General features: G+C 33.0%; 2 protein-coding genes across 2 annotated transcripts; both read left to right on the top strand.

The window, feature by feature from the left end:
- Window positions 1-5: 5 nt before the first annotated feature.
- Window positions 6-2,541, top strand: LOC119191268 (thioredoxin-dependent peroxide reductase, mitochondrial-like; the record flags this gene model as incomplete). The annotated part of the gene is made up of 4 exons (XM_037445173.1): window positions 6-122; window positions 524-626; window positions 1,026-1,154; window positions 2,299-2,541. Coding segments are annotated over 4 exons (441 nt in total), but the record flags the coding sequence as incomplete, so codon positions are not given.
- A 3,462-nt stretch (window positions 2,542-6,003) lies between these two features.
- LOC115453258 (cytochrome P450 4g15) lies at window positions 6,004-12,725 on the top strand. The gene is given in 11 exon segments (XM_037445172.1): window positions 6,004-6,054; window positions 6,575-6,664; window positions 7,068-7,178; window positions 7,856-8,041; window positions 8,862-9,055; window positions 9,298-9,364; window positions 10,119-10,218; window positions 10,396-10,571; window positions 10,574-10,612; window positions 10,934-11,113; window positions 11,631-12,725. Coding segments are annotated over 10 exon segments (1,221 nt in total). The 5' UTR covers window positions 6,004-6,054; window positions 6,575-6,651; the 3' UTR covers window positions 11,786-12,725.
- The last annotated feature ends 1,046 nt before the right edge of the window (window positions 12,726-13,771 follow it).

The raw sequence follows: 13,771 nt of genomic DNA, 5'->3' as shown, positions 1-13,771 counted from the left end.
CTACTGAGCTTATTGCGTTTAGCGAGAGGGCTAAGGACTTTGCCAGCATTGACTGCCAAGTGATTGGTGTCTCCACAGACTCTGAGTTCAGTCATCTTGCATGGGTTAACACGCCCAGAAAGGTAAGAGAGCATTTGAAATATTAAATGTTGTAATTTTTCATTTACTTTTTAAAATATAAAAAAAAAATCGCTAATTGCTTGCATGTGTGAAAGTAATAACATTATTTTTTTGATTTTTTTTCTGTACTTTAAATGGTGTATATAACAATCATAACACAAATTATTTTTGAGTATGTTAAGATCACAATGAACTTAAAAGTTTTTAAATGTTTCCTTTATATTTCATTAGGATATTTCATTACTTTTAGTATAGGTTATATTTTTGTAAATATTTATGAACTTTGCCTTGTGTGACTAATAATATTTAATTAGTACATTACAGGTACAAAATGATAAAACAAGTGATGTTAATTTCGATTTGAGAACCACCTAGACAAAATATTATAAACCTTTTTTGACAGGATGGCGGTCTGGGCAAACTGGACATTCCCCTGCTGGCTGACTATAAAAAGAAGATCTCGCAGGATTACGATGTTTTATTGGATGACGGGTTTGCACTTCGCGGTAAGAATCTAGTTTATTATAATTAATTAAACCTTACATAAAAATATTTATTACGAAATTTTCTTATTTATTTACTTTATTGTACACAAAAAGTTGTTTAGAAATGTTTGTCAAATCTATATTTCATATTTGCCAATTACAACAAGGTTCAAGTTGAATTGTATATCCATTTTGTCTTCACCAAATTCGGTCGTCCTCATTCCATCTCAGATTTTAATAAACAATCTTAATCGTTTTTGGATCGATCGCGAAAACAGGTGAATTGGATTAAAGTTTGAAAAGCTAACTGTTAATTATTTATTATATTGTTCATTATCGAGTTTGATCTGAAGATAGGAGTTATTATTATCCTTAGTCCATTAAATTTGTCTGTAGTTTTGAAAAATATTTTACTTTCAGGTCTGTTCATCATTGATAGGAACGGCGTGTTGAGGCACATGTCAGTCAACGACCTGCCCGTCGGTAGATCTGTGGACGAGACCCTGAGGCTGGTAAAGGCTTTCCAATTCGCTGACAAACACGGAGAAGGTATGATAGAGTTTATAGATAACTATTTTCGCTGGCCTCTTGACGAGCATAATAAATCCTTATGTTTACGCGAATGTTAAACATCGAAATAAAACGAATGTAAAATATTTTTAATTTGATCTCTTGACTAGCGTTATTGGCGTTCCTGGGATCGAAAGTTGTTTAGAATTTCAAAAATAGAACGGTAGGTCTGGATAGACCTTAGATTCAAATTCACAAACTTTACCTTATAATATAAATAATATAGAGAGTACTCTCAACCCGATAATTCTTACTAATTTTAAGCCATTTAAGTAAGATATTATTTATTAGAATACTGTGTCGTCAATAAATTCATTTAAATATTTTAGTATTATATAGGGATTTATATGAAAAGCATGTCTGGTCAGTATTGTTAGTATGAAAAGTTGATAACTTATAAGTTTTCTCAAAGGTAACACGATTGGAAACGGCTTCTTATGAGCCTTCGTCATCGGAAGCTAGTAAGTACATCGACTATGACGTGACAGTGTCTCACTCCGCAGCATGTACGAAATGTTTCGCTACAAGGTTATCTCGATTAAAACAGTTAATTTCTACTACACTTTTGTTAATTATTACAACATTTCGACGTATGTAGGTAGCTTTAGGCCTCAGCTATGTGTCTTCACTATACATATTGCACAATATTGCATGTCCCGGGCGGCGCAGGAGGATAAATTTGGTTGTGTCACGTGACTGTTTCATATCCATAAATTTTTAATCGTATTTATAAAGGGCTTAATAGCTGGTGCGGTGATTTTGATTGATCTAAGATGGTGTTAAGCGACGTAAGTGATACAATATACAAACATAACATATTAGATAGGATGCCGAATTTATTGAAATACATTTGACAGGAAAAATATTTTAGGTCACTTTATAAGTCCTATTTTTTTTAATCTTTTGGGATCTCCTTTTCACTTGAATATAATTAAAAGAGGTTTACTCACATTCGTAGGCCATGAAACAAAATATTCGAAATGTAGAGAGATAAGCTTTATAAATATCGAAACGATTCTATTACACTGTCAATGTTAGCGATGCACTACATCACTAAACAACAAAGCTTGATGAACAATGAAAATATAAATTATAATTATTAAATCTAAATTTTGTTTTTTAGTGTGTCCAGCGAACTGGAACCCAGACACGAACGCTGACACCATCAAACCAAATCCCAAGGAGAGCAAAGAATACTTCAAGAAAGCCAATTAAATAGTTGTGTCCAGTATTGATGATTAAATCCCAGTAATTTGCTTGAATAAGCGATTTTTGCATTAAGCTTCGTGTAGAGAACATGTAAAGGGCGGTGGGGTTGTAAAATATTTTTATGAAGTTACCTTTAAATATACCTTTTTTCGTTGAATATGTCTTTTTTATCCTTGCATGACAGTCAAAAATGAATTTGATGCCAAAACTTAGAATATTATCTTCCGCAAGTTATTTTGACTATTACTAAAATAGTGATTTTTACTATTACTATTATTGTATTAAAATTTCACGCCGAGCTGACTTTTGCAGTCTGAATTTTGCAGCTTGCAGGACTTGCGGCGAATCGCAAGTATATACAAATATTTGCTGCTATTGCACACGCTTCTGGAGATTCTTTTATTCTCTGATTCGTAGTAACTAGTCTTAACTAAGGTGAAAGTGCAAAGTTGAGTGCAATAATGTAAATATTATCGATCGACGATGAATATTGCATCCTTCGCTCGTCACCACAATTATGTATCCTATTATAACCTGATCTGACTCTGTAACCTGTTGTATATTATATGTTCGGCTTGGTTGTAAATATTATGACATGGAAATCGAAGTCTGGACATCTCTCCAAAGTTACGGTATACGATGCTTCTAAATTAAGGAAACAATAATTCAAAATTATTCATAGGTAAGTATTATTTTTTATACAAGCATGATTAAATGACTGCCTCAGTCGCGTAGTTGTACTGCACGCGAGGTACGTTACGGCTCAGAGGTCCCGGGTTTGAATCTTGTTTCGAGTAAAATTGGAAGCTTTTCTACTCAACAGCAGTCTGGAGTCAGGAATTTGTGTGTGTCAGTCGTACTATAATACAACTACGCCACCGAGGCAGTCAGTATTGTATTTTTCAATTAAATTAGTTGGTATTTTATTATAATATCTCCATTACACAATTTACAGTTGTTTATTCCGTTTCGATACAAAGTAACGAGCAATTATAGCTCGTGGATTATAATCTGGTTTTAATAATCGCCTATTCGTTTTTATTACGTAATCACTACCTTTGGTTGTTTTATGCGCAAACGAAGTCAGATAATAAAATGCAACATTGTTTTAATTTAAACAAGTTGTATTGATGGTTCCGTTTGTTATTGAAAATATAAATTCTTACATAATTTATAAAACAAAGTCCTCCCGCCAGGCTGTTTGAATGGGAATTCAAAAACTACCTAATAGATTTCAATTACATTTAGAAAGGGGTAGTCTGAAACCTTGGGAAGGGGATGGGCTACCATTTTATTCTGGTTTAATATATAGAGGTATTTTTATCCTGGAAAATCTTCACGTAGGCGAAGCAACAAGAAACAGTTAGTTATATAATGAGAGGAGTGTTTGCGTCTTCGAAAATCTTACGCACACCATTAAACTAACAACATGCTGACTTCGTTGGTTTACTGCAAGATCGTGGTATCATTTCAGTCGAACCGGTCTAGTCCTGTAGACAAATGTCTACAGCGTAGCTCCTTGACGTTAAAAAAATAACCTATCTGTATTAAAATAGTAAATACTACACAGAAATAAGCAACGATCTCTTATGTAGGTATATTGCGAAATTGGGGCATAAAGTAAATTGCACATGATTGTAAAACCCAATATGATATTTTAGGAGGAATGTTTTACCAATAGATAAAGCGTTTACACCATAAATCAAAGGATCATAATCTCTTTTTTCAGGTTGATCCCGAATAACCAATCAAAATAAGTATGCGTGTCCAACTTTTTTCTGATTGGTCCGTTTTTGCGTCCGATTTGAAGATAGAGATTGGGGTTGTTCGTTAAAATCAACTGAAATAGTAGTCGTTCTATTGTTGATAATGAGCCTATATACCGATTAAATAGGCCAGTATAATTCGGTATGTAAAGTATTTTTAGGTACTTTTTTTTGTTTTTTTATTTTGTTGAGTAGTCTATTTTATGAGACTTATTTATTTCTTTTTGAAATCTATGCAATATATTTTTTTATATAATTTTTTAAACTTTTTATGTGATGACGTCACAAAGTAGGCAGAATAACTAAGACCTTTGCCAAGTTTGGGGGTGGGGAAAAAATAACATTTTCTTTGCCTCAGTGACAGCTATAACATTGACAATACGACAAAAATCATAGTTCATTAGCTAACTACCATTCTGCGTACCATTATTAGTTTCCATATATATTATAATTCTCTTTGATTATTAGTTTCTGTTTGGATGCTCGTAGGGCTTTTGCGTTAAAGTCATATTTTGTAAATGCAATACTACGTTTTAGAAAACCTGCGAAATTTGTCACCCTTACATAATGAATCGATCGACGACACTTTGGCTAGGGAATTAGTAATTATCTTTTATCAACCGACATTCTATATGGACCCCATTCCGCTTGCATCAAGAGCAGTGACCCCACTTTGCAGTCCCCGTATAAAGAAAATACGGTCTGGTGTGTCCATAAATTTTAAAAGAAAGCCTTTTTTCAAAAGTGGACTTCCATAGGCTGAAGATGAATTCTGTCATGGTAATTTAGTATTTCTGAACTATAAAGTGGTAGGTTTGCTATTATGTTTTGTAAAGTTAATGAAATTGTCGAAGGCCCAAAACGTTCTACCTATATTTGAGAGTTGTTAACATAGAGACGATTTTTCTATCGCTATTGGTGTTTATTGAAAATGTGGTTATTTACAGTCGAGTCATGCCTCAAAAGTACATCTTATTCCTATGTAAATACGGTTTAAATTTATATCTTAGACTTTTATTCGAAACATAAAAAAAATAAGATAAGGTAAAGTTTGTTATGTATTTAATGTATTTAATAAAATATACAAACATTGAAATGTTTAAATTGTGAATAATGCTGACCCCGGTGACACGAAATTATCGTAATGATTAAAATAAATTAATTTATGCTGTAAACAATATTATTTCATTGATAGTTAATTGTAAATATATACAGTGAAATATTTTTATGACATTATATTTTTGGGACCTGTATTAGAGCTTGGTTGATTATGACAGCCGCCGTGGCGTAGCGATTAATGAGCTTGTTGAGAAATAACACGCAGTAGGTTCAATCTGCGAAGAGATCAGTTTATATTTTGTCTTACGAATATTTACTTCACGATTCTAAGATGTTCTTGTTGATGGTAAATATAAAACGTATATTTATACACGGTGTATTAAGAAATCCTATGGTAGACTCCTATCTATAACTAATAAATTATCCAAAACCCTTACGTTAATAAAATTTTGATTACAATTATTGTAGACAAGTACTTATCTTCAGATTTAGAATTTGAAAAATTCTTAAACAGGTCTTAAAAATTAGGCAATATTCGTATTTGGTTTTCATTTAATCAACAAGCATGTGTATCTACCTTTAGGTATACGAGTAACTTATTTAGGTCTAAACATTGCCAATCTGCTGACCCTAACAACGCTATAAATGCTAACAAAGTAAGAAACTTGTAGTAATAACTAACCTTCTCAGTGGTAATGTTGTTTCTAACACTTGTGTGTTGCATTTGTTTTTTGTGGGTTTTGTGGAAAAGAAAATGGAAAACTGCGCATTCTTTGCGTCCCAGCTCTATCAAGGAAAGTTACCTTTAATAGGACATATTCATCATTTCTTAGGTGATACTACCCGTAGAGTATATTTTTATTATACAGTCATTTTGATATTCCGTTAATAAATACATATGAGTCTTTACCTCTGCTAACCTTGGGCTTAAAATCATTTGTAAATAGCGAAATTTTCACTAAAATCTCAGTTTTACTTTTCTGATTTTTTTGATCATGCGGAGTTTGAGTAGTGCGAATATGGCATGTGTGTGAACGTGGTCGTAAATGTAGTGGCATTAAGGTGCGTAACATTAAAATTATTTTTTATTTATGTTTATTTTGTCCTAAATTTACCCTTTTTATTTATGCCTGCGGTTCGAGTGACTTATTATAAAATGTTATTGTCATTTATATTATAGGAAATAAATAAGTTTAGAAGAGGTCAATTTAGTCCGATAACATTGCATCGACAAGAAATTATAAAGTGACGATAATTGTGTGATGAAATACTTTTTTTACCCAATTTAAGAATCTGTAAACTAAAATAACATATTAGTATATTTTTTACTGTCTACTCGCCCTATTATGACTTTTGAATCTACAGAGATATTTGAAACCCTGAGGAAGATTACTGAAGAGTGCGACGAGAAAGGAGGCGTCATCACATTGTCAATAGGACCGATGACATTATATGGTAAGGATATTTATTTTCACTGACTACGAAGAAGGGGGTGGGTACTCAATTCGGCGTTAATAATTATCAGCTTAAATCGAAGGAATATAAACATAAAAACAAAACTTTCATGTAGAAAAATATATCTCTACAGGGGCCCTGATATTTAGATTTGAAATACAGAAATAAATTTTGCCTCGTGATGTTTATGTCTGAAGTTCGTTCGCAACGTCGAGAGTAAAAAAAAATCAAAAACAAATATATTTAATTACAACGTAAACTAATTAGTCATAATAACCTTATATTTTATTATTCGTGTAGTACTTTTGTGTCCGTGTAGCTTACCAATAACCTTTATGAATAAATACAAACTAAATTAATTGTTACATCGCGGAGGGTAATCCTTTTGAAACCTTCTTTCCAGGCATCACAGATATTGATGATTGTGCCACCATTGCTAATACGAGTTACAAAAAGGCTTTTTATTATGATTTTTCTAAGCCTTTGGTTGGAGAAGGAATATTTTCTGCTGATGGTAAGTAAAAAAGTAAGGACAGATTAATACATTAGGAGTAAGACATGCGTTACTTCCAATAGATTAACATAGTTTTTGAATGCTTAGCGGTAAAACAAGATATCACTGCATCTAAGTTAATACTTCTTGACCATAATGGTTTCATCTAGACATACATACATACCGTCAACTTATTATAAAATCTTTTTTATATACCGATGCATAGCGATTTGAGTGACATATTTATAACTCATATGAAGTCATGTCTGGTTGGAGAACGTTTTAAAGTCATCTGTAAATCATATTATTGTTAATTTAATTTAAATTAAGTGTACATAAATAAATGAATGATAATGTAATTAAAATATCGTAACTTTAATCACATAAACAAAAGATTGTCTACAGTTTTAACTCAACTACTTTGAAGCAAGGAAGGGTAATATTTTTAACACCCTATGTATGTAGTGCATATGTAGCGACGCATTTTCTGAATCGGTTTTGACAAATGAGGTGTCTATCGTTTGATATTTATTGTTATAGGCTATATATTATTCCAGTTTTTTTAAAGTACTTATTAATATTTACATTTTACTTTATAAATATTTACCAATGTAATACAATTTAAGTACCAATAACATGTATTGTGTTGAACAAGGTTCTGATGATTCTAAAATTGATATCAATTTAACTTCAAACAGTTCCAAAATGGAAATTACACCGAAAACTGTTGAACCCAGCGTTAAGTGTGCAGATATTGAATGGCTATATGGGTATATTTAATAACCAGTCAAAGAAACTTGTCGAAGACTTAGCTGTGGAAGTTGGGAAAGGACCGTTCGATCAGTTCCGTTATTTGCTATTAAATAATTTAGAGACTGTGTTCCGTAAGTGTTATATTTTTTTTCTATTTCCTTTACCGCCTCATTGGTAGAATGACTATATTACATGTACCGTCGAATTGGGCGAAGAGCAATTCAAGAATAAACAGAGAAAATATTTACGTTGAGTTATTAAGAGATATTTTTTTCCAAAATTTAAGCAATAGGCAATATTAAAAAATATTAATCTAATAATTATTGAATCTGTACAATGATTCCTTATGATTACACGAATGTTAGACATTAAAATAAAACTATTTTATAGCTGTTTTAAAATAGAAAATTATTATAAGAAAATTATAATATAAAAAAACAAGATAAAATCCGTAAAATAGTTTTAATTGAATCTGTACATTTTTAATAATATGCTTAGATAAGTCTCTCCCATATAATACTAGCTGCGATCGGTGTCAAGGTTTGCTGATCCTTTTTATTCGCACCGGTTTTAAACGTTTGCATGACTGCGTAGTATCTAACTGTTAAATCTAAAACATATATTTAATACTTATTTTAAGTAGATCCTCCCCGTATTAATATGATTATTCATCTAATCTGCATGGTGTAGATGCATTGTATTCCCATTGTAATCCCGGGTATAAGTGATATTGCCTTTTTGCTCAGTATCGGAGTTTGGAATGTGCCCAAGGTGGCGATATGCCCCTATCACGTCTTGCTAATTAATGACGCCTCTTTCTATACCTTAGGATATTGAAGTGGTGAATGCGTGTAATGTTAAGAATACTTGAAATGAAAATTGAAAAGGGGTGTTCTAAGTATTATTATGATGAAGGTATAAGATTTTTATTTTTAGGTCTATATGTTACAGAGACTCTAACATGCGACGGGGACGGATACACTCCGCTGAACGTTGAATACGTTGAGAGCGTTCAAAATATTCTGAACATTTTGACAACGAAGTTCTTGAGAGTCTGGTTTCATATCCCGTTTGTGTATTACTTCTCTGAGCACAGGAAAGCGGAGTTGAGATGTTTGAAAATCATACACGATATGTCAAACAGGGTATGATTTTAATAACTAAGAATGTATTTTTCTCGTAGTGATAATGTACGCCACTGCACCAGATGGTATGTGGAGTGGGGTTCAATAGAATTACTTTATGTTTAATTTGATACTGCTGATACTTTTTTTTTGAGTCACAATAAATATTGAATTTAATGAAAGAGAAAATATTGTCTAAGTTTTCAATAAAATTTGTTCTGAAAGTTTTTGCTTGCGGCATATTGATGGAATTTTACTTTTAGATGATTGTTAAGAGAAAGGAGAAGTTGAAAAATATGGTACAAAACAATTGTTATCAAAATGATTCAGGTAGGTCAATTTCTTTATTAACAAAATTATTAAGCAATCGTGTTTTTTACGTTCATTTTGTGCATGCCAATATTTAAATTTCCACAATCATAAAATGACTATTTCAACGAAGAGGATTGCTTCTTATAATATTCTACTACTAATGATTCCCAAGAATTCTGAAACGATTTTATTTTTTTTCTATATGGGCAAGGCATAGGCCCGTGCTCAGCAGTGGGCAAGTATATAATACAGGGCTGATATTATTATTATTATTGTTAAGGCAAAGTTACTTCATTGTATCTGATGGTAAAGCGGAGTAAGATCTATATAGAATGTTTACTGCTGAGAGATGATTACGCCTCAGTAATCGACACAGTTATGCCGGCCTGTTAGAACCTAATATACATAGGCTGATCCCGGAACGCCACTCACGTAGGCCATTATAGCGGGTTTCAACACCTTATTTATATAATATCAGCCCTATGTTATATACTGTCCCACTGCTGGACACGGGCCTCCTCTACTACTGAAAGGGATTAGGCCTTAGTCCATCACGCTGGCCTAGTGCGGGTTGGTAGACTTCACACACCTTCGAAATTATTATGGAGAACTTCTCAGGTATGCAGGTTTCCTCACGATGTTTTCCGTGACCGTTGAAGCAAGCGATAATTCACAAATAATACACATATATCGGATACTCGGGTTTTGAACCAGCGGACACCTCCCAACTAGGCTATCGCCGCTTTAAGCACCTTATTTATTTTATTTAAAGGAAAAAGCAAGCCACTGATTGATTTGATGCTGCAACTAGCAGACGACGATGGCCTCACCGACCAGGAGATCAGAGAACATAGATACGTTCCTCATCGCAGGTTTTGATACTTTGTCCAGTGCTTTGACGTGCATATTTGCTACGTTAGGCTCATATCCAGATGTTCAGAATCGAGCTGTTATGAGGGAGTAAGTTATTATTGTGTTACATAATAGCTGATGACTGGCTTCGTCTCCGTGTGTTAAAAATCTTTAATAGATATTTTTTTGGAAAATTAAATCGATGTTCTTATAATGTATCCGTATGTTTACCTCACAATTGCTTTTCAATTCATATGTTTCAGGGTACTAGAAATATTTAATGATCCCGATAAGGATGTAGACAAAAATGATTTACCTAAATTAGTATATGTTGAAGCAGTAATTAAGGAAACTATGCGGCTTTACCCTATGGCGTTTGAGTTGCCAGATGTACGGATACCGAAGTTAAATTAAGTAAGTTGAAGTTAATAACTGATGATACATTCATTTTAAGTTGCGTAGTACAAAGGAGCAATGTCAGAATCAAAACAAATAATTTATTCTTCGCCACCAGGGTAATATTTCTAAATACTTAAGTAATTGAAATAACTCTAGTTATACGGTTTTTTTTCGCGATTATGATTTATGTTTAACTTCCCGACGTTTCAAAGGCTTTGAAACCTTCATAGACACGGGGCGGAATGATGATTACATCAGTGCGCCCCGACCATCAGGTCGTCCCAAAATTTACGTACTTAATTTGTCCCTATCTAGTCCTATTATGATTTTTTTCAGAAAACTATATAGTCCCAGCGGGTACCAACTGTCTGCTTGGATTCTGGAGTATGCATCGTCAATCTATATGGGGTTCAGATGCGCATCAATTCAGACCAGAGCGATGGCTGAACCCGGATACCTTGCCTAAGAATCCAAACGCATACGCCCCGTTTAGCATCGGGAAACGTAATTGTATTGGTATGTCGAAATATTGGATCAGATATGTGGTAGGGGCGGAATGTAGTGTTATGTCTATAGCATGAATGAGTTGACTCAACTGGAATAACACCATTTTTATACAATCCGTGTATTTGTATTTTTTGACGTTCCAGGAGAATACGTTTAGCGCTATAAGCGTCAAAAACAAATGTACGACAATTCATTTTGACTCGTCAGACTTGACAGCAACAAGCGTTAAACATAAATATAGGTACGTTTGTACATAAACAGTCTTACTTATAAAAATCACAAAGCTATGCTTAGTTAAAACACAAATTTACTCGATCAGCTGTAAGCCAAAACCCGCCATCTTGCCTCTTAATAAGGTTTAAACTAAACCGATGATGTTTTTGACAGCTATTTAAGGAATTCTTAACCACCACTTAACGCTAAAATAAGTTTATAAGTAAGACTGATAGACTAGTATCATTTGTTTTTGGCGTTTTGCAGCGTAATGTGAATTTCCTCCCGGCTTAGAGTATTTCTTGTTCTACAGGTAAATCTTACGCGATGATGTCCATGAAGGTGTTGGTAGCTCACGTCTTACACCGGTATAGAATCACTGCTGACGTCTTCAAAATGAAGATGAAACTTGACGCCGTACTGAAACCAGCATCGGGATATGACATTTCTTTGGAAAATAGGATATAAATATAATATGAATCAATAATTTAGAGCCAATGTTATTCACTTTCAAATATTTGAAATGTTTAAAACAGGAATTATGTACCTTTGTAATAGTAGATTTAAGTTCTTTTAGTAATAAATATTATACTTACTGTCCGATACAATTGATAAAAGTACTTATATCTACACATTTTAGTTATATTTAATTTCGAGAAAGGGCATTAAAGATATCAAAATATTGAGCTAAAACCTGGATTCTTAGAAGCGGTAAACGCCTGACATTATGGTAAAAGTATACTGATGACTGATATGTACCAGCCCTTTTTGAAATTGTATATTCAATTAGATGATTTATTTAAAGTTTAAAATATATAATAAATAAACATAATCACCCCAGAATCATATCCGACGTCGCCTTCCACACGTAAATAATAAATCCTCATTTGATTATGTTCGACAGTAACACTTCGATGAAATATTTAGGTCGATTTCCTCCAATCGCAAACAGAATATTAACAAAGCGACAGTTCGCATCCATAATATGGAAACAGATCGTTTTCATATCTTCAAACGGTAGTAAGATTAGCGAGGCTGATAATTATGGAAACATTATAGTCGATGGCGAGCGAAAGTTAATTTATACATATTTTTAAGAGTTCATTCAATAAATAAACATCAATAAACTTTATGAGCACCAGTTATTGCATATTATAGTGCAATCTCTTCAACTGGGTTTCTACATCTGTATGTAAGGAGTTCATCCCTTATAATATATCTTAAAGAATAATAACCGGTCTCGGAACCCATTGTCTACAACATTTGCGTATCTTAAGCATCTTGATTCGGTTAATGTTGGTTAATATGTTGCATTAGATACATGTTTGAAAACAAGGCAAATAAAACAGCGTTCATGAATCAGACTTTGGCAAAACCATTGGTTCTTAAAATATAATTGTTTCTAGTATTTATGGCGTCACGAATCATTATTTTATTTAATAGCTTTATGGTACACATAAACAAAAACATTTAAGATTAAAACCAATAAAGGCAGAGAGGAGGTAAAATTTGATGGTTTTATCGCTCGAGGCAATCTCTTACAGAACACCGTTGGGTGGAATAAGAGAAATAACGAAAAAGGGCAGTCTAGGGCATACTGTATATATATTATATATAATAATATACTTAACACAATAATATTTACAGATCATACATTCACAATAATATATATACATACACACATTTTAAATGTTGTATATCAAAGCTTTCATATATCGTAACTTAACGTGTATGCAGAAATGTGAGTAGTACAATGGACAGCTGACTTACAAATCAGCTGTAGTTTACTACAAATGAGCATGTCCGAATTATCATTCCGCTTGGTAACGCGGCTTGAGTTATTATAGTCAAGGAGCTAGTTACGTTCAATAAACACTATGGGGTTACACAACTGATATTTATCATAAAATTCGTAATAATAAATTATGAATTTCAAAATTAAAATACTGCCTTGTTAGCGCTAACTATTATGAGAGATATGCAGGGGTTTCTTTTGTTAATTTTATGACACTTGACGTTTGCATGAAGACAAACTTTAGGTTGACTGGTAGAGAATGCCTCTGGCATTAAGTCCGCCTTTACGTGATACCTATGAAGTGCAATAAAATAAAAATATCAATAAAACTCTCCATATCCATAGAATATATAATAATAAAATACCAACTATTACTACCACTCCTACGACACACAAAACTTATAATTAAGACCCCTGATTAATAAAAGGCACTATTCGCCACACACCGAACATAATGTGTTCCGTTCTTGTGTTACCGTTTATGGATATTGTGTTCAGTGTAACTACTGGATATAATAAGACTTGATATCTCATGTCTCAGGATGGAGAGCGCAGTGGAATACCAAACAATACTTTGTAATTCATAGTATTTCTACTGTTTTTGAGCGGTTGTAAAGTTTCCCACTAGGCGAACGGCCAGGTCGTCTCGTCATTCAAAG

Source organism: Manduca sexta, unplaced genomic scaffold (assembly GCF_014839805.1).
Source record: "Manduca sexta isolate Smith_Timp_Sample1 unplaced genomic scaffold, JHU_Msex_v1.0 HiC_scaffold_1271, whole genome shotgun sequence".
NCBI lineage: Eukaryota > Metazoa > Arthropoda > Insecta > Lepidoptera > Sphingidae > Manduca > Manduca sexta.
The sequence above is the reverse complement of the archived record's forward strand: the minus strand, read 5'-3'. Positions and strand labels throughout refer to the sequence as shown.